We start from the raw sequence: 22757 nt of genomic DNA on the forward strand, positions 1-22757 counted from the left end.
CACCACCTCTATTCCCCATAAACCAGTTATGCACATGCCATGTTCGCTGCCTACGAAACAGGGTGGGGTATCTCCGAAGCATACGAGTTTATAGCCACCTGCCTGCACCAGAAGAATTAATTGAAGGCCTTGGGCTGAAATATTCTGTTGTTTAGGATGTTTTCGAGCATGAAGCATAGTGTTTGTATGATTGTATCTATATTTAAAACAAATAAAAAGAGGGAAAGACAAAGCACAATCTGTGTAAAACAGGCTATAAATTGTTTAAAATTGATCTAATGAATAAAGGTATGGGATTAATTATCGGGAAACCCATTATCCAGAAAGTTCCAAATTACAGAAAGGCCATCTCTCATAGACTCCATTATAATCAAATAATTCAAATTTTTAATAACCATTCCCTTTTTCTCTTTAATAATAAAACAGTACCTTCTACTGGATCAGATCCAAACTAAGATATAATTAATCCTTATTGGATGCAAAGCAATCCTATTGGGTTTATTTAATGTTTGAATTATCCCTTATTAGGAAAACCCAAGTCGCGAACATTCTGGATAATAGGTCCCATACCTGTACCCTTCATTTGTGACCAAAATCATACAGTTTGTTAGAAATGTTGTAAAGGTTGTTAAAGGAACGAACGATAATACAAAAAATTTAAAGTGTTTTAAAGTAATGCAAACATAATGTACTGTTGCCCTGCACTGGTAAAACTGGTGTGTTTTCTTCAGAAAGACTACTATAGTTTATATAAACAAGCTACTACACATGGGCAGCCATTCTAAGATGAAAAAGGAGAAAAGGCACAGGTTACACAGCAGATAACAGATAAGCTCTGTATTATACAATGGGATATTACATAGTATATCTGCTATCTACGGTGTGCCCTGTGCTTGAATGGCTGCCCCCATGGCTACACAGCAGCTTGTTTATATAAACTATAGTAGAATCACTGAAGCAAACATATCAGTTGTACCAGTGCAGGGCAATAGTGCATTACATTTTATTATATCTATAGAAATAAGTCAAATCAACTGGCTGTGTTTTTTCTCCTTGAAGACGTTTCACCAGTCATCCAACTGGCTTTCTCAATTCAGAATAATCATGATGATAAACAGATTATGCTGATTGGAGCAACATTCCAAAGGATATATATTCTCGAAGGAAGATTTACAAGTTATTCTGAATTGAGAAAGCCAGTTGGATGACTGGTGAAACGTCTTCAAGGAAAGGTGTTATTGTTCCTTTAAACCAATGCCAGTGTCAGGGTTGCCTCTATACTTTTCACCGGGTCAAAAAAATCATTTATATTGTCTCTTTTTCTTATATTAGATAAATGTGCTACTAAGTAGCTCAACTGTAAATCAGGTAATTGTTGAATTATTTCACTGAAATCCGTACTGACAATGTGGGGCATGATTTCTAACTTTACTAGTTATTTTCTATGGAAGTCTTCTTATAGAAAATGTTATTGATATGAACCACGTCCAGCTACCCTAATCCACAAACTATTGCATTCATGCATAAAATTATCCTTCATTAGTAACAATCAATAAAAGTGAAACATGCCTGCAGTTAATGCACAGATATTGTTAAAAGCAGAGAGCTCAGCTGTTCCTAGAGACTAAATGGAAAAGGGATTTAAGCTGTGCGTTTGTATTAATGCTTTCAGAACAAGTCGATTCCAGGGTGTATAAATCAGGGTAATGCATCATTTAATACATTGAGCCATTCGGTTCCCGGTTACTTGTTTAGCTGGAAAAAAAGAGTCAAACGGAAGTTATTTATTCTGGTAACAAATGTCTTTATTAGAAAATAATGAGGCAAAAATAATTTTCATTGCCACTGTTTTTATGTGTATGATTTTGATATGAAATGTCAAGTTAGGGCTTGATTTATCAACATTCAGTAAATTTTAGCAAGCAGCAAACACTAGTTACCGCTTGGCAAAATGTTACCAATCATTATAAGATTTAACAATTTTCCACGATGGATTGAGTAACCTTAATCCCTTCATGCAATTTGTATCAGATATAAACGATTCAGATGAGTGTTAGTAGCTGTAAATAAAAAAATGTTTAGAGTAGAAGGTTATTACTTGTCACCTTGGAATTATGCTTTGCCTGGTTTTCTTATTTTACCCAAGACACAGGGTCAAACTATATAAAAGTTGATAGTAGATGATTTTAGGGTATTTCTCACGTGTATTGATTGAACTATATTTACTTTTTAGTGTGTTGTCTTTGCCATGACGTCTGGGCAAATGTGGAATCATATCCGTGGTCCTCCTTATGCTCATAAAAATCCTCAGAATGGCCAAGTGGTATGTAATGTCAATGTGATACTAATATCAGTCAGTCTAGAAACTGTATGTTAGAAAACAGTACTGAAGAATGTAGAGGGATGTTTCTCAGTCCAGTTCACCTTCTTAGAACTTCACACTTCCAGAGACCTGATCCTTATGATGTTTTTCCACTCCCCTTACTCTTCACACTACTATTGTTTCTGTATATTATGTTTGCTTTTAATGAATAATAATTATGTTTTTTTATAAAGGGATTGTTCACCTTGGGGGTTATTTATCAAAGTCTGAATTTATCTCAACATGTTCTGCCAAAACTCTGCATGGGTTTTTCCACTTATTTATTATAAGATTTTCCCGAAAATGTGGTTTGCGGGAAAAAAATCTGAATTTCACAATTTTTTTCACGATTTTCCACCCGAAAACTCCGATTTTGTATGCTTTTTGACCCGAAAACTCTGAAATCTTTGGGGTATTGCACGAAACCCAGCGCACATCGAAAAATCATTGGGACTTCTCCCATTGACTTATATGCAACCTCGACAGGTCTGAGATGCCGGATTTCTGATTCTGACTTTTCCATCCTTGGGGTTTAATAAATTGTGAGAAATTCGTGATTTTTTAAGAATCCAATTTTATGCTAAAAAAAATCACAAATTTTTCAGGATTTTTGCATTCGGAGTTTAATAAATAACCCCCTTAGTGTGATGTAGAGAGTGATATTCGGAGACAATTTGCAATTTGTTTTCATTTCTTACTGTTTTTGGTATTTGAGTTATTTTTATTCAGCAGCTCTCCAGTTAGCAATTTCTGCAATCTGGTTGCGTGGGTCCAAATCACCCTAGCAACCATGCATTGATTTGAGACTGGAATATGAATTGAAAGGGTGTAAACAGAAAGATGAATTATAAAAGGTAGTAATAAAAAAAAAATAGCAGTGACCCCTATTTGAAAGCTGGAAAGAATTGGAGGAAGCAAATAATGCAAAAAGATAAAATGAAGGCCAATTTAAAAGTTGCTTAGAGTTGGCCATTTTATAACATACTAAAAATAACCTTAAAGGCAAACCACCCCTTTAATGAATGATAGGTTGTGCAAAATGGCAAAACCAACCACATCAAGAATTGCTATGGCAGTTGAAGTAAAATGTTTGCAGCATGTGATATGACTTTATAGAAGTACAGCAGTAGCCTCCCTCTTTTGCTTGCATATGTATGTATGTATATATGTATGTATGTATGTATATTTTTATTTGACTAGCACTCCTTGAGGGCAAAGCACTGTATAGCAGAACAATACATTAGTAGAACAATCAGGGGGTCATTGCAATAATAAATACAAATATGTACATTATTAAAATAGAATTCACAAAAATATAAAGTATAGTTACAAAACATTAAGTGCTCACTGTCATGGAGACAAATAGATGGAAGTTCCTGCCCATAGGACTAAGTCTAAGCGGCAGGGTAACTTACAGACACTATTCGGAGGGGTATTAAGTGAAGTGAAACATTTATGATGATTTTGCCCATAGTAACCGATCAGCAATTAGAATTCAACAGTTAGAAAACAAAAGCAAAGGTCTGATTGTTTAATATAAGCAACATCTCCGTTGATGTTTCACTCCATTTTTTACACATAAAATACACATAAATAGACTCCCAAGTATGTTTGCACCAGAGCTGACAAAATGGTCCCAAATGTAAACAGAAGAGGGAGGCTATTGCCCACAGAGACCTGTGGATTTCATGAGGCTTATATATGCCCCGTGTGGTCCTAGCCTTAAGGTTGGACAGCCAATACTGGCAGGCCTGGATTTGTGGAGAGGCCACCAAGGCCCGGGCCTAGGGCAGCAGGATTTTAGGAGGTGGCATGCTGCCCAATGACACCCACATTTGTTCAGAAACACCGGGAATGTGCAGGAGATACAATAGTTTTTTTTAAATGTTCCGTGCTCCGATCCTCATTGCTCTGGTCCAGATGAAAATTTGAGCGAATAAAAGGGAGGGGGCGGGGGCAACAAATGACAGCTGGCCTAGGGGTGCCCGCTATGTAAATCCGGCCCTGAATACTGGCATGCATGAAGACTAAAAAAAAATGAACAAGCAAATAGTTTGCCCAGAATGTGTCCTGGCATAAGGCGTGCATGCTAGCAAATTACAAACTCATAGTGCTCCCTCCATAATGTATTACTGTACATGTTTTTTTTCTTACATTAATAAATCACTTAACCTTTAACTGGTAGGTTCAGAGGGATTTAGTAAAAGCATGGAAATTTCTAGTATCTATAGCAATCAAGGGGTTAAAGCAAAGAAAACTACCGGCCATAACAAGCACTTGAACGTTTTCCGGCTGATAGTCTTGACTTTTCACAGTATATAATACCTGGTCTGTTTTTTCAACATAATGTTCATTCAAGTGGCAGAAAAGTGACAGGTATTAATTTAAATAGAATTCTTCTGCTCTATATTAAGCAATTGAATTCTGTAGCTGCTACTTTACCATGAAGATGATATGGCCCCGGTTTCCCCATGCTATTTTATTGAGTGTATTCCTTATTGCATGCTTTGTGTTCTGCGATTTTTTTTTTTTTACTGAATTGCCAGACATTGTACGGCAGGTTTTTCACTTTACATCATTAACTATCATTTAGGTAATGTGAGCAAGAGTAGCAAACAAATGAATTAGGTTAACAGATACCATTTTACATTCAGTGGAGAGGATAGGATAAGTTGGAATGGTGTGGATAAGAGAGAGCGCTAGAGACAGTCAGAAGTAGCAGACCTGGGGCAAGGGAGAATGGGAGGTGCCATCATTACTACATACTGTTGCCAGTTGATATTCTCATGCCTAATTGGTTCTAGTCTTTGAGCAGCTGCTTGGGTTACTTGCATTGGCAGGCTTTCTTGTGGCAACAAATTAGTGCTGCTGAAAATAGGAATAAAATGTCTCTGTCCTTCAGTGATAGAAAAAAGATGAGAGAGTGATGAGAGAAAAGTTGCCAGACTACTGAACACATAAAAAAAGACTGTTCCTGTCTCTCTGTGCTGCACAAGGCAAGACAAGGTGCCCAGTGTTTGTGCCTTGAGGCTAAAAGCTAGTTATATCTATGTGCCCATATACTGAGTGGTGGTGGACAGGTTTACACAGCCAGGAGGGTATAGATCACATTGTGAATGCACAGTACTGATCATTTATAGAGCTACAGTACTGTAAGTTTTAACTGTATACCACTGCACAGAGAGTACTTAACGGTACATGTATGGGGCCTGTTATCCAGAATAGTTGTGGCCTGAGGGTTAACAGATAAGGTGTCTTTCTGTAATTTGGATCTCCATACCTTTAGTCTACTTTAACCATTAATTAAACCAATTAAATTGAATTGTATTGCCTTCACTGTGTATAAATTACTGTATATCTTAGCTAGGATCAAGTACAAGTTATTGGCTTCTTGTTACAGGGAAAAAGGAAATAATTAAAAAAAAAAATATATATATATATATATATATATATATATATATATATTTTTTTTTAATGGAGTCTATGGGAGATGGCCTTCCTGTAATTCAGAACATTCTCGACAATGAGTTTCCAGATAACGTATCCCATACAGTACCTGTATGTGTGTCTTGTAAAGAACATATACTGTGTAATAGGTGTTAGGCTAAGTGCACACGCTGAGATTCAGGGAGATTTAGTTGCCCAGTGACAAATTGCCTTTTCTTCGGGTGACTAATCTCCCTGAAAAGCCTTACCACCGGCTAGACTCTAAATCGCCAGTGGGATGGTACTCGGAGCACTTCGTTTTCTGAAGTTGCCTCATGAGGAAACTTCAGGCTACTTTGGAAAACAAAGAGCTCCAAGTGCCTTCTCGCCGGCGATTTCAATTCTAGCCAGCGGGAAGGCTTTTTTTGGGCGATTAGTCCCCCGAAAGAAGAGGTGATTTGTCAATGGGCGATTAAATCTCCCCAAATCTGATTGTGTGCTCTCACCCTTAAAGTGAAAAATAGTTATTCAAAAGAACATCTCTGATAAATCCTTATATACTCATTTGCCTATGAGTAAGTGCCTTCAGCATGAAATGTCATTTATTGGGGCTTATTATTTAACGACTTGTTGCACCTAAAGGTACTGGTGGGGCCCAATATGGAGTGATACAACCGTTCTGGTACTACTTAGTTCCTTATTCTCATTTGAAGCATATTATTGTGGTTAGTTAAAACTTTATTTGATTTTAAGAGCCAAAAGCATGAAAAGTTACTGGCAGTGTTACCTGGAAGAAGATCTTCCATCAGCAGGCCTCTTGGGTCACAATCAGAGGGGAAAACAGCTGCTCTGACATATGGTGAAATTCTTATTATTAACGCATTGAAACAATCTTAGCATCCTTTCACAACATTACACTCATATCTGTGTCTGTATCAATTTTTCGGGATCTATTAAACCCAGAGGCTGCAAAAAGTCTGAATTCAAAATCTGGCATCTCAGACCTGCCGAGGTTGTATATAAGTGAATGGGAGAGATCCCTATCTTATTTGGAAGTTTCTGTTATCTGTGCTGGAATTAACCCAATAATCTGACAAATCATACGATATGGTTTTGAAGAATGTCTTAAGAATATTTCATTTCTGAGTTATTTATTAAGGTTGGGTTGTGTTTCTCAAAAAAGAATGTTTTTCAATGGTAGTTTCACGAAGAAAAACAAATTTTGTGGGGGAAAAAATGTTTTTTTCAAGATTTGTAATCTTATAATCTAAAAGCAAGAATCCAAAAGTGCTCCAGCTAAAACCTGTCATGGGCGTGTTAAAGTCAATGACAGAGGTCCCTTTAACCATCTGAAGATGTTTTTTGCCTTCATGATTTTCCGGGGGGGGGTTTATGGTGGTTTGCATCCAGTTAAGTTTTTTACATTTGGCTTTTTTCATAAATAAGCAAACATTCAAGTTGTTTCAAGGTAGAAAAAAAACCTTACAATCCTCCCAAACTCGACCTTTGATAAATAACCTCTACATGTCAAGTAACTAACACCTCATTATAGCAAATGATCTCTAATGGTCTGTGAAGCAATATTATGGTATTCTGTAGATTCCATTATCACTCCTGGTAGAAGCCAATGTCTATACTGATCTGATTTGTTTAGGTGACTAGGTGCATGTACTGGCAAAAACATTATTTTCAGAAAGAGGTGAAATTCATCAAGATGACGGCTAGATTTGTTCAACCTCGGTTGGAGAAACACAAAGGCAAAATGTAATTTTCTGTAGCCAACACAGTTGTAAGACTTGATAATTGAGTCATCATGGTTTCTTTGGAAACAAGTGTTAGAAGAAGATTCCCACCCTGTCATCAGTCAAAAAACTGAGCACCCTTGTTCTGGAAGAATGGCACAACATTTACCAAGCTACAGCCTACTTAACATACAACTGGATGTATCAGGGCCAATGGCCATCTGACACCTTCTTAATAAATATTTGCAGATATTATTAGTATGCCCGTTATTTATTCCACCTCATATAAAGGTATGGGATCTGTTATCTGGAAACCTAGAATTACAGGCCATCTCCAATAGATGCCATTTTATCCAAATAATTTAGCTTTTAAAAAATGATTCCCTTCTGTAATAATAAAACAGTACCTTGTAAGTATCTCAGCTAAGACACTTTTATTGGAGGCAAAACAAGTCTATTGGATTTATTCAATGTTTAAAAGATTTTTTAGTAGAACATCCAAACTATGAAAAGAGCCATTATCCAGGAAACCCCAGGTCCTGAACATTCTGGATAATAGGTCCCATTACTGTATGTTGCCTATTGAAACCCATAGCTGACTTCATGATAAATTTGTCCCTTTTCAGCCTCACCTTCTTTAAAGAAGTTCAATCAAAGACATTTTGATGGGATTTTATTTTAGAAAAGCACAACTTGCTACTTTTTTCCTAAAGCTTAGATGGTTCTTTATCTTCTATTAGAGACCAGTTCTCAGATAATTTGTCTTCAGTTTAATTAGTCATTTCATCTTGTCCATGATATTTACCAGATCAACAGGGAATATAATCAGCAGCAATAAAATTAGATCACATCTTTTAAGTAATGGACTTTAAAGTGTTGGACAAAGGTTTCAATTTTTCTTCATTAAGTAATAATTGCAAAGGAAAAGCAAAAGTGGTTATAAAAAAGCATAAAACTGATTATCATTGTATTTCACCTGACATTCTGTTCTGAAACAAGGAAATACATTTTGCATCTGGTTGCGTGATATAGTGGAGACTTCAATCTGTTATGATGATGAATTGTAGGCGGCATGTAAAGATAGCAAAACCTAATTAATTAGACTGTTGTCTGAATGAGATGTGTTTAACTGGGTTGCAAAAAAGTTAAACTCTACCTTATGTGGAATAATTAATCTGTTCTTATATGTAATACCATCTGTGCTTATGTGCATTTAAAGTGACCTTAAATTGGACATACTCTATATAGTTGGGCACATTTCAGCTGTACCATTGGTGTGCCTATTGGTACTTCACCAGGCAGTTTGGACAGGGCATCCTTGTATCTGCCTTGATTGAAAATCTTAAGGCGGGCATACCAGTGCTGTCTGTGTACACTCTGGGGCCGATTCACTAAATTCGAGTGAAGGATTCGAAGTAAAAAAACTTCGAATTTCAAAGGTTTTTTTGGGCTACTTCGACCATCGAATGGGCTACTTCGACCTTCGACTACGACTTCGAATCGAAGGATTCGTATTAAAAATCGTTTGACTATTCGACCATTCGATAGTCGAAGTACTGTCTCTTTAAAAAAAACTTTGACCCCCTAGTTCGCAGATAAAAGCTACCGAAGTCAATGTTAGCCTATGGGGAATTATCCTTCGATCGTTCGATCGAATTTTCTGCACTAAATCCTTCGACTTCGATATTCGAAGTCGAAGGATTTCAATTGCTAGTCGAATATCGAGGGTTAATTAACCCTCGATATTCGACCCATAGTGAATCAGCCCCTCTCTGTCTTATTAGACCACAGGCCAGGCTGAACATATAGAGAGTGTACAAGGAGTAACACACTCTATGGCCACCTACCTATTGTTTTGATCATTCTTGCTCCTCTTTACTTCCTCATCTGGCAATACACCATAAGCTACAGTAGCTGACATGGGGGCAAACTCATTAATGGGCAAATTTTCGCCAGGGTCAGCTTCACATCCATCGCACCACTTCGACAGGCGCAATTACGCTACGAATACGCAAATTCACTATAATGTGAAGTTTCATCCCAGGCGTCGAACAATGGCGACTTTTCACTAGCATAATTTCACTGTGCAAGCATTCCGTAGCAAATATACACTAGCATTCATTTGTGTCTAGCGAAACTTCGCTAGTGATCTTGCGCTTAGGTCGATTTGCATAGGGCGGGAAATTTAAAGTTGTATGGACGTCTTTATTATAAATGTTGCTGCAAATGGTTTAAGTTACCGGTTTATATTACACATGTCCAGGGAACCTTTATAAAGACAAGAGAGTTAATATAATGCCCTACACATGAGCCCACTGTAAAATGAATGTTCCATATGTAATAAAATGTGTGGAGAAAACCACTTACCCAAAAAAGTAAGTTAGGACTTTTGCAGCCAATCCCGCTTTAAAAAAGGAAAAGTTGCCAGTGTATTTTGAACTTTGATGCATTTTCAGCATATAGGATATGATGTAAGTGACAGAAGATTGAGGAAGATCTAGCTATTTTTTAAGCACTTCGTCTGGTCTGAGGTGGCGAAGGCAACTTTGGCGAAAGAGGTAACGTTCAGTAAAATCAGCATTTTAGTGAATTTGCGGAGTAACGTCCGTTCGACAAAGTGAAAAGTCGCCTGGAGATAGAGTGTGAATGACCTCTAGCGACAGTCCCGTTCACTAGCAAACTGGTGTCGATGTCCCTGTGGGTGGCAGCGCTGGGTAAAGTCCCTAGTGTTATCCACTTTGCTCTTTAGTAAATCTACCCCATGGTGCTTCTGCAGATGACATTTTGAAAACTGCCTGATTCCCAAAGCCACCTATATCCTATTAGGTCCCCATACAAGTACCATTAATTTTGTTTAAAGTAACTTGTAGGACCAGCTTAACCGGTGATTGTCTCTTCATCACTTTCTGCAAGGGAGAATTAAGGATTTCAACTAATTTCTTATTTCTGTTAAAGGGGTGGTTCACCTTTACGTGAACTTTTAGTATGTTAAAGAATTTTTAGCAACTTTTCAATTGGTTATCATTATTAATTTTTAATAGTTTTTAACTTATTTGTTTTCTTCTTCTGACTCTTGGCAGCTTTCGAAAAAAAAAAAAATGCTCCGTAAGGCTACAAATGTATTGTTATTGCTCATTTTTATTACTTATCTTTCTATTTGGGCCCTTTCTTATTAATTTCCCAGTCTCTTATACAAATCAGTGTAGGGCTGCTAGGGTAAGTTGTACCCTAGCAATCAGACTGCAGAAATTGCAAACTGGAGAGCTGCTGAATAAAAAGCTAAATAACTCAAAAACCACAAATAATAAAACATTAAAATCAATTGCAAATTGTCTCAGAATATCACTCGCTACTCATAATAAACATTAATTTAAAGGTGAACAACCCCTTTCTTATATGGGCGAACACCAGTACTAGTAGGCCAGTGTTATCAATTTTTACATACCTTTGAGAAGAGACTTTTGAATACATTTTTTAAAAGCCTGATTCTGTGCACATAATTAAACCTGACTTTTGATTTCCATTTACCATGTTTTACAGTTGCTTTATTAATTAATGTCTTATTATTTCCAATAGATTAAAAATGAAACTAATAATTGCTGGATGGCCCTTAGCCATTCCAGACTACATAAAAATGAGTTCACGTGTTCCAGGAGCCCACAGTTACATATTAATTTTATTAAATTTTTCAAGTATTTTAATTGGACTGTTCCGGTTGTCCTTTTAAGTCTGTAACATGCAGAGTTTCATAAATGGAAATATTTTTTTACATATTGCTGATAATTCTGTATTTAAGAAACTGTTCTTAAAATAAATGCAAAAAAGTTTATTTTTTTAGAGGGACAAGAAAAGAGTAAAATTTTGTTGAATTAACAGACTGCACTGGAGCTACTGAGCAGTTCAGACACAGGCATTATACAGAATGTTAATACTAATGCTTGTGCATTTGTAGTGGTTGTAGGCGGCCATTTGTCACAACCAGCAGTTGGTTCATCATCATCATATACAGTAGTTAAGCCATATTTTGCATTTAAGAATGTCAAAATTCAGGTAATAGAGAAGCAAGTCAAGAGAAGCCTATCAGTATTTGTATTTGCATATAATCACTCAATTTCTTTAGAACTAGACAGGTGTCATGATAATTAATGGAATAAAACCATCCCTACATATGACTGTGCAGATACAGGTATGGAATCTGTTATCCAGAATGCTCGGGACCTGGGGTTTTCTGGATAACGGATTTTCCTGTAATTTGGACCTACTAGAAAATCATTTAAACATTAAATAAACCCAATAAGCTGGTTTTGTTTCCAATAAGGATTAATTATATCTTAGTTTGGATCAAATACAAGCTACTGTTTTATTATTACAGAGAAAAAGGAAATTATTTTAAGAAATATGGATTATTTAGATATCCGTTTCTGGATAACGGGTTTCCAGATAACGGATCCCATACCTGTACTGTAATCCTTTTACTCATTACATTTTCAGAGAGGTAATTCTGTTGACTAAAAGCAACAATTCTTAATGGTTCCTCTAATGGAAAAACATTATAACACCTGTTCATATTAAGAAATGTAATACAGGTATGGGACCTGTTATCCAGAATGCTCGGGACCTGGGGTTTTCCGGATAACCAATCTTTCCATAATTTGGGTCTTCATGCCTTAAGTCTACTAGAAATTAATTTAAACATCAAATAAACCCAATAGGCTGGTTTTGCTTCCAATAAGGATTAATTATATCTTAGTTGGGATCAAGTACAAGCTACTGTTTTATTATTACAGAGAAAAGGGAAATCATTTTTAAAAATTTGGATTATTTGGATATAATGGAGTCTATGGGAGACAGCCATTACGTAATTCGGAGCTTTCTGGATATCGGGTTTCCGGATAAGGGATCCTATACCTGTACTGTATTTGTGTCTCAGTTGTTTTTTTTAAGATTTTTGCCTGAAAACCCAGAAATCTTTGGGTTATTGCACGAAACCCATCGCAGATCAAAAAATCTTTGGGACTTGTCCCATTGACTTATATGCAACCACGACCGGTCTGAGATGCCGGATTTTCAGATTCTGACTTTTCCATCGTCAGGGTATAATAAATCCCGAAAAATTTGTGGGGTTTTTTACTAAAAAAACACAAATTTTTCGGGGTTTTTGGCATTTGGAGTCTAGTAAATAACCCCTACCTCACCCCCCCACCATGGATAAGGAGCTTTCCTTGTGTAAAACATTAACATCCAATACTCTTCAGTATTAGCATCACCCTTTTTGTTCTCTGCTTCCTATTGGACACTTTCCCATTTCAGTTAGACCTGCCCCTGGGTCTGAGGTCATTGGACACATATAAGTTCTAAACTATGTATCATTAGCTAATGAGGAATTTAAATTGTATGAATAGAATGCCTTTATGTATTTCTATTTTTTATTACAGAGCTCAACTTACAAAACATAAGTTTATCTTGGTGACTGTGTTGTATTCTTTCCCCAAATGTATTCCTATTTATTATTAGAGATGGCCAAGCACAGTGCAGGTGTGGAAATAACAGATGCACTTACAAAATACAAATCTTTAATTCATTTACAACAATACATATTTAAATTGAATTTTAATGCTTCATTGATGTTGCCAAACGTTATTTCCTGCTTTTTTTTTTTTTTAGAAAAAAAATATTCTGCTTATTCGTTTTTGAAGACAAATTATTGTCTTGGTTGTTTTCTGACTTGATATAGCTGTACAATGTTGTATGGGAAAGAAAGGAAATAACAGTTAGTTTGAGTTTTGACAGATGGCTATGTTTTGATGAATACTAATGTAATGCATTTGTTCTTTTCCAGAGCTACATCCATGGAAGCAGCCAAGCCCAATTTGTTGCAGAATCACACATTATTCTTTTGCTTAGTATCCTTTCAATATGAATATGTACAAGATAAAGGACTTGAAATTATATATTTAGGCCATACATGCAAATGTCTATAGAGGAACTGTTCCACAGACTAAAATGCCCATCTACAGACTAATTCACAACAATTATTGGAATACGCAACCTGGACAAATCTTTGTTAGGTGGCAAGTGCTGCACTGTGTGACCTAAACTGTCTGGGGTCAATCAAATCAGAAGTATTTTGCAGCAAATCAGCATCCCACAATGAGCCAATAAAACATGTTTGGCACAACCCACAAATCCAGTGTGCTGCTGATTTTCTGCAAAATACATCTACACTACACTAATAATCGTTTGTTTGACCAGAGCACATAACACAGGCCTACCAATTGCATCTCGGTTGTCACATTACAACTGCTATAGGTGAATATTTCTATTTTTTTGGTGTAACTCTCTGTGTATTAGATGCAGATTTTTTCATAGTCACATTTCTGTATTTGAAGGCATATTTCACTGTTATTCAACAAATTATATTATAAATGTATATTATATTTTAATATATTTTCTGTCAAAAAGTCTTCAAGGTAGTTTAGTAGTAGTAGTAGTTATCAGTCTATAATATGGAACACAGAAAGAAACCCATGCTGTGGTGTTGATCAGATGCTATTAATGATACAATAGGTATGCTTCATTTTGTTTGCCTACCTTGTTATCAGAATTAGTGGGAAAGAAGTCTACAAGAATAAATGTACCCTTTGTAGCTATAACCAAAAGCTGTGGTACCCCAAAATATATGATACAGCATCAGGAGGGGGCCTTAGATGTCAGGTAAAAAAAGAAAAGTATAGCGTGGCCTAAAAGTAAGGTGTCCTCTAAGGCCACTCATGTCTACTCAAACCTAACAAACAGTAGCACAGAGGAATACCTATGTTGGAGTAGTTGTTACATACCTATTTGTACAGATGGTTTCTGAAAGTTTCTTTTAATGCTCTTTAGCCTGGAAACAGTGCATGCAACATGATACTTTATGTTAGGGTGCCAATAAGTAGTTATAATGAAGACTGACACTTTCCTAAATACCATTAATATCGGGGTGAGGTGAGGCAAAGGGTAAATAAGTTTGCATACTTTCCTTATATTTTCAGTAGAAATATACAAATAATATATGAATAGTGATGGGCGAATTTATTCGCCAGGCGGGAATTCGTGGCGAATTCCCACGATTTTTATGCAGGTGTAAAAAAAACGGACGGCGGTGTCAAAAATGGATGCCAGCGCCATTTCGCGAATTCTTCGCCGTTTCTCAAATTTCGTGGGAAATTCGGGAATTTTTCGGCGAATCGAAATGCCCCAAATTCTCCCATCACTATATAAGTAATAAGACAAAAAAAAATCAGCTAATGGCAGGTTGCCAATTTTTCATATAAATTGCAACCTTCAAGAAGGTTAAGGCACTGGAATTTAATTGAATAGTAGTTTAACTAGTAAACTCGGGCATAACTCAAGGGCATTTATGTATCAAATCATGTATCTATTTATAAAACTGCAGTGGTAGTACTAACAGCAACCTTCCACTTTTGGTTAAAATTCCAATGTAAAAACCTTGGGTGTGTTATTTACAAAAGTAAGTGCAACAAAAATACATAAGGATGCAATGAAAAACATACAAAGAAATTGGTCTATTTAACTTTTCTAGACTTAAAGGAATTGTTCAGTCAATACAATCTGGCTAAATATATAGACTGTGCAAAATAACACTTTTCCAATATAGTTAGTTAGCCAAAACTGTAATAAATAAAGGCTGGAGTGATTGGATGTCCAACATAATAGTCCGAACCAAACTTCCTGCTTTGCAGCTCTCTCATTGGTTGCCAGTCAGTGACTTGAGGGGGTATATGGGTCATAACCATTTGCTTTTGAATCTGACCTGCATGCTAAGGTTCAAAAACAAACTCACTGAACATTTATTTGAATACCGGAAATTCGGCTCTTAAAGTACCAGGACCGGCATTTTTGCCACTCCTGGTACCGAGTGGGGCACTGCCGCCTGAGGCGACAGTCTCAAGTCGCCTCATTGGTGAAGCGCCCCTGACTAGGTCAAAAACCTTTCATAAATGTCCTTATACTTCCATAGAGCTAATGATATTACCCAATCATAAAGTACTAGTTCTAAAAGCAAAAAAAGTTTCCCCCAACTGGAATTGTCATGCAATTTTCTGGCTGAAAACACATTCATTTGAACTTCTCGAAGAGTTGCTTTAGAATTTAGAGCACGCATAAAGAAACATATTATCAAATAGAAACAAATGTGGATACGGACAGTAATGACTTGTTTGTTTTAGCAGCACTCTGCAACCTCTTCCGGAGATTGGTGTGCTTTGTGTTTCCCAGTATTTATCATTCCGACAGTGTGCTTGTCTGTATTCTTCAAAAATTCCAATTAGGCATGAGTAGGCTAAGGGCCATTATGGTTTTGTATATACATAGAGGATAATTATATGCATTGCAAAGTAAAAAGCTGTAGACAGATATCCTTATTGTACCATATTCAGGTTTCAATTGCTTTGAAAACTTGCTTTTATTTATAATCTAGAAAAAGTATTGAGCGATGGTACCATTAGGAGCAATCAAAAAGCACAAAGAAAAAAAGTAGTGTGAAAACTGCAATACATTATGACAAATATTGGAAGGTCTGGAGTAAGACATACATATTCCTTTTAAACATTGTTCACAGTAAAAACGGCAGTTGCAGCTGATGGATATGCCCAGCATTATACTGTAGATATTTAAGTACAAGCATTACAGACTGTTTAACATTGGGGTTGTGGCAAGACTGAAACTTAAACGCAAGATCACAGGATATCATTAATAAAGTGTAATTAACAATATAATCTGAATATATTTTTACAAATGTATGGTGTCATTTTGCAAGATTTTTCTTGTATATACAAAATTCATTTCTGAATATTTGTACATTTCATCCACGTAGGGCAAAGTTTTCAGTTTATATTTTGTGATGGTCTATGGACCCTAATAACTGTAAGGGGCCGATTCACTAAATTCGAGTGAAGGATTCGAAGTAAAAAAACTTCGAATTTCGAAGTATTTTTTGGGCTACTTCGACCATCGAATGGGCTACTTCGACCTTCGACTACGACTTCGAATCGAAGGATTCGAAGTAAAAATCGTTCGACTATTCGACCATTCGATAGTCGAAGTACTGTCTCTTTAAAAAAAACTTCGACCCCCTAGTTCGCCATCTAAAAGCTACCGAAGTCAATGTTAGCCTATGGGGAAGGTCCCCATAGGCTTGGCTAACTTTTTTTGATCGAAAGGATATTCCTTCGATCGTTGGATTTAAATCCTTCGAATCGCTGCAAAAAGCCAGAATCTGAAAATCTGCCACCTCAGACCTGTCAAGGTCATGTATAAGTCAGTGGGAGATGTTCCTATCCCAATTGGAAGAAATCTCGGTCTGGCTGGGTTGAGCCCGATAATCTGATAAATAAGAGGTTTTTCGGGAAAAGAAACAGAAAAATACGAGCAATTTGGGTAAAAGCCAGAAAAAAACATTCGATTCTGGGTTTCGCTCAATTTTATCATTTTTTTCACAATCTGATTTATTTGAGTTATTTTATTGATAAATGAGGCAAAATTGGGGATGGGAGTTTGGTCAAGCTTTTTTATTTAAATTGTGAGATAAAATCGGAGTAAATTTAGTAAATAGCCCCCCTTAATAATTTGATTAAAATCGAGTCTATGGGAGATGGCCTTCCCGTAATTTAGAGCTTTCTGGATAAAGGGTTTCTGGATAATGGATCCCATACCTGTATGGTATAAATTAGGTACAGTCCATTCAGAGCTGAAACTAAACCCATACTTTATACAACAATGTATCTTTACTTTTTGGACCTTACTGTTTTCAGCTGAATATATATTTTAAGGGAAAAATGTAGGTCTGTTTTTTTAGTGGTTTATTTACTCTTATTTATTTGAAAATATATATCCGTGAACATTTTTAGTTTCTTAGCAACAATTACAGATGCTGCAATTACCATGGGAATGGTTCTTCTTAATGAGGCTGCAACATCAAAGGGAGATGTTGGAAAAAGAAGAAGTAAGTTATTTCTCATAAGCGTCATGACTTATTCCCACTGCATGTCATTTCCACACCAAACCTTGTCATGTAATGTTAACATATACAAGGTCCCATTGATGAGCACAAGCACAAAGCTCTAGATTTGATGCAATTCACAAAGATATAGATATCCATACATGCTCCTAAGCATCTTGTGTTGATTTCCAATACGCCTGTTCAGAATTCAGCATAATTATATGCATGGAAGCAAAGAAACCCTGTAATTACTGGCAGCCTGGACCTGACGGTAATATCAGGATACCTTAAGCAGCTTGTGCAAGTGAATCGGGTACTAATGGCAATTATTGACACTATGTGAAATCTTGATTATTATGTTTTAGATACACAGAATCATAGTAACTCTTATTTGCTAATATAGGAACAACCAGTTGCATTAAATATTGGTTGCTATGGAGTACCCCACTAGTGCAATGGTGTGTCCTTTTTTTTAGTAAATAATGGTAAAAGTGCTATTGCTTAATTATGAAAGGACTTTAAGGTACAGTCATATTTTAAAGGCATGCTGTCATGGGAAAAAATGTTTTTTTCAAAATGCATCAGTTAATAGTGCTGCTCCAGCAGAATTCTGCACTGAAATCTCTCAAAAGAGCAAACAGATTTTTTTATATTTAATTTTGAAATCTGACATGGGTCTAGACATATTGTCAGTTTCCCAGCTGCACCCAGTCATGTGACTTGCGCTCTGATATACTTCAGTCACTCTTTACTGCTGTACTGCAGCAGCCTAACAACAGAACAATGGGAAGGAAACCAGATAGCAGCTCCCTAACACAAGATAACAGCTCCCTGGTAGATCTAAGAACAGCACTCAATAGTAAAATCCAGGTCCCACTGGGACACATTCAGTTACATTGATTAGGAGAAACAACAGGCTGCCAGAAAGCAATTCCATCCTAAAGTCCTGGCTCTTTCTGAAAGCACATGACCAGACATGACCTGAGATGGCGTCTACACAACAATTTTACAACTAAAAAAATTATATTTTATATTGCCTGAGAGATAAATTCACATCTGCAATGACTACCTGGATTGCAATCAGCATTCCAGTTCTTCCCATGGTTGTTTCAAGATCATGGCCCGTGCAGCCCAGTCAATTACTTTATCTCCCATCAGTAAACCTGTTCAGTTTGTGCATGGGTACATTATTATTCTGTAATAGGAAGAGCCTAACACAAACTGTAGGAATACGAGAATTGTTAAGAATTCAGGGACACACTGTAGTGTGTGGAAATTCACTTGAATGTTAGCCTTAGCAAAAACTTATCAAAGCAGAAAGTCAGCAACATTCAGATAACTCTAAACAGCCATTTGTTTGTTTGTTTTTCACAATGGTGTTTTCAAGAGTTTGTAACATAAAGCAACAGTAACTTACAGTTCTTGTTCATTAACCAGAACAACCTGTTCCACTGGCCGAGTGCCCGCAGGTCCTGCTCTTTGCATCAATGTTTTTAGCCCCACTTAGTGTAGTAGTCCATATGTCTATTTAAACAGTTTTGGGTGTTTTTCCAGAATTTTTCTTATACAAACTCCTAGCTTCAGAAGCCTCACAGACTTGCTTCTCCCTGGGCAAAGCTCCCTTCACCAAGTGGTGACATCACTTACCAAACCTGCATTCATTAGATTACATGCTGATTACATGCTGATTCTCCAGTCTCTTTTATTCTCCTCATCTGCTGAGTCTCATAGAGCATTCTGGGAGACATGTACCTTTTATCTAGTGTTTTTGAGCCACAAGGTCGTTGTTCACCTTTAAGCTTCTTGGTGAAGAAATTAAGTACTCGCTGTAAAAATCAGTTTTTCAAGGAGCCTCACGTAGGAAAACTAAAAAGCAAAATCTTGATCTGAAAGTCAATGTGAAATGCCATTTCCAATACCCTGTACATTAACCTTATGACCGTGAAAGTAGGCCGCTTGCATTTAGCTAAGCTTTTCAGTCCAAAATCATTTTCTGGTGGATAATAAATCCTAGGTAAAATTTCATTTGTATTACGTTTTTATACAAATCCCCATATTGTCACACTGTTTAAATTGAATTTAAAATTTAAACTAGACATGTATTCTCCAACCAAATGTAGCAGCTTTTAGGTGGAATTTGTTTATTCTGAATTGATTATTCATTTTATATTCACCTGTCTTATGAAGAACGATTTTAATCATAGTCAGTATTAAGAAGCCATGGAATATGGAGAGGAGCATTCAGTAATAGGTTAAATTACTGGAATTGGCTGTTTGCTTTACCATATTATCAACAAATCTCCTTGAAACAGCAGGGCAGCAAACAGTCAGCTAGAAAAAACAGCCTGTAATAGGGAATACGTTTGCTGCTTTATAACTTTCTATACTTGCAAAGGCATTAAGGAACATGTTTGTAGTGGTGAAATAGGAAAATTGCTCAAGGTTTTCACGTTTCTTTTTCTGCGTCATCTATTCATAAATCATCTGTTGCAATGCAAATCTTCATTTACTACTTGTACAAGTTTTTTTTTCTATAATAGTATGTCCTAGTTATAAAGAACTTTAAGTTTATGGTAGGCTGACTGAGTCAGCTTCCTCCATACCTGGCTGTAGGAAAGGAAACTATAGATAATACATATTTATACCTTAGGACAGAAAAGCAAAAGGATTTTTTTTAAAAGAAGAATATGCTTTCTAAGAAGTTCAGATGAGTTTAAATAAATATAATGAGGTTACTGTACTTCTTTAAAGGTGTGGCCTATTGAAATTAATTGTTTTTATATTTTTTTTCTAGTAATTTGTCTAGTTGGCCTTGGACTGGTAGTGTTTTTCTTCAGCTTTCTTCTGTCAATCTTCCGATCCAAATACCATGGATATCCATACAGGTAAACATGTAGCAAATCAAACATGTATAACTTAGTTACTCTGGTGTCCTGTCCACCTGTCATGCACCATTAACCATTCTTGGGGTGGTCAGTAGGTGGCTTGAGAAGTGGTCATTGGAAACAGTGGATTGGTGGGATGCCAGCACACAGGGATAATGATACTCAAGCCAGACAGGATGCAACCTGCATTTGTCCTGCAAAAACATCTGAATAAACTACTGTACCATCTTTCTTAGAAAGCATAATTTAGCTCCATCATTAGGGCAGTTAATACTGATTAAGGGGCCATTTTTTAAGAAAAAAATATTTTGCTTTTCTTGCTGAGTAACACAAAGAATGCTTTACAATTTTCCACGGTAGTGTTTCGTTTGAAGAAAATTAATTCTCCTACTCCAAGCAACCAATATGGATCACTGACTGCACCCATTTTATTTACTGAACATCTATAGAACCAGGAACATAGAAAAAAAAGGGTCCTATTCTCATTCAGTGCTCTGTAGAAAATATATCCTTGAAATACATCTGGAAATCACGTGTTCCCCAGAAACTTCTCTTAGAAAAAGTAAATTTTTGCATTAAGCTGTAAAATATTATTTAAAGTTATGATTGATCTTGCACACTAATCAAGCGCAAAAATGCAGGGGGTACTGCAATTAAAAATTCTTTATCATACATTTATATGTAACAAACATTACAATATATTTGTCAGTACTTATTCACAATGTTCATCAAGGCCATAAAGATACATACCACCCAGCAATAACAGCATACAAGTAGGAAAGTGGATACTCTGAATGTGAGAATTACCCCAACGTTTTGGCAAGAGCGCCTTCTTCAAGGGAACTTGATCTTAGCATCTTAAATACAAATTTGTAAAAAAGATATATGGGAAAGTTTTTCTAGCTCAGAGGGCCCTCCATTACCTTAGATTATTGGTTTAATACCTTACCAGACATACAGTAGGTAAATAATATGGTTACATGGTTTGCAGCCCATATTTTAGTAAGAGGCCCGCCCCTCATGTCTAAAGATGTACAGTATAGATTGGTTATTTTGTGGTGTTGTAACTGGTATTGTTTTACCATTAAAACTAGAGTCCAGGGAATATTTGGCAAAGTTTGGCAAAGCTTTTAGAAATTGGAAATTGGCTATTGAAATTTTGTTGCCATTGCACATTTTTAGTTATCATGCAGGGAACACTTCAGCCCCGGGTTTGGCTGTGCACCATGTCATATACAGCATGCCCTGATGATCATGTGACATTCAAAATCAGCCAAACTACTAGATCTGGCCATTTATGGCTACCTTTGAACTTTATTGTTTAAATATTGAAGTTTTTAATAAGACATGTAGTACACCATTACAAAGACAACATTACACCATAATCTTAAGATCCCAATATAATACATTTGTTAGTTACGATATTAATACAAAAGTTTGTGGACGTTTCCCCAAAAGTGAAGCTGCAAACGTGTTAATACACAAGCAAATTGCTATAAACCTGTAGTTAGACTTTATTGTCCTCAACAAGCACATTATATATTATACATATTCTTTGCCAGATTTTGAATTTGCAGTCTGCCAAGACACTTTAGAAAATACGAAGACTGTTCTTGTACATTTCCACCTAGTACATTCTGTTCACCTTCAGAGCAGGTTAGGAGGCTGCACATGGGGGAAAAAAGAGAAGAGGAAAGAGAAAATATCATTATGTTGCAAGCAGCAGAAGAATCACTATACTAACCTAAAACTTTAAGACATGAAGAAAAAAAATAAAATACATCAGCAAGTTATGTGATATTTAGACATGATTCTTAGAATGCTTTGTTTGTCAGGGAGATGCTAGTTTTTCAGCAGCAGCTGAAGGACTGCTAGTTGCCTACACCTATCATTTGCTATTAGTCCGGATATTCCAGTTACCAGCACATCTCCACACTGCCTTTCTTATCAAGTATATGAAAAGGACATCATGGTTTTGCTCATTGATGCTACTGGGGTAATGTCCAAAGACATAGCGTTTTGTTTTGAACATTGTGAGGGAGAGTTGCTGTAGAGGAACTCAGGGGTAGAATTCCAGACTTACAACAAGCATATCTATGCGCACTTTGGCCACCTACATTCTGGGTCCAATCAGATCATAAGGGACACTTATGCAGGCCCTTATAAAGAGAACCACATCTACATGTTGATGCAGTTTCTTCCAGATGTGATTTTTTTAACCTGCCAAATAGATTGGACAGATATTTATTGCATGAGCCATTAGAGAGAGCCCATACACAGGTAGATAAGCTTCCATCTTATTCTGAAGGGACTAAATTGGTAGCTTCTGCCTTTGAATGGCC

The 22757-nt window shown here is 36.4% G+C and overlaps 1 protein-coding gene across 1 annotated transcript in view; it reads left to right on the top strand.

Moving 5' to 3' along the window:
* The window catches only part of tusc3.L (tumor suppressor candidate 3 L homeolog), an 84661-nt gene that overhangs the window by 55932 nt on the left and 5972 nt on the right, over positions 1–22757 (top strand). Inside the window, exons 6-9 of the mRNA XM_018230223.2 lie at positions 2234–2323; positions 13370–13433; positions 17459–17533; positions 20325–20415. Of these exons, the coding sequence (XP_018085712.1) occupies positions 2234–2323; positions 13370–13433; positions 17459–17533; positions 20325–20415 (320 nt within the window). The remainder of the gene's footprint in view (positions 1–2233; positions 2324–13369; positions 13434–17458; positions 17534–20324; positions 20416–22757) is intronic.

This window comes from Xenopus laevis, chromosome 1L (genome assembly GCF_017654675.1).
Source record: "Xenopus laevis strain J_2021 chromosome 1L, Xenopus_laevis_v10.1, whole genome shotgun sequence".
Classification (NCBI taxonomy): Eukaryota; Metazoa; Chordata; class Amphibia; order Anura; family Pipidae; genus Xenopus; species Xenopus laevis.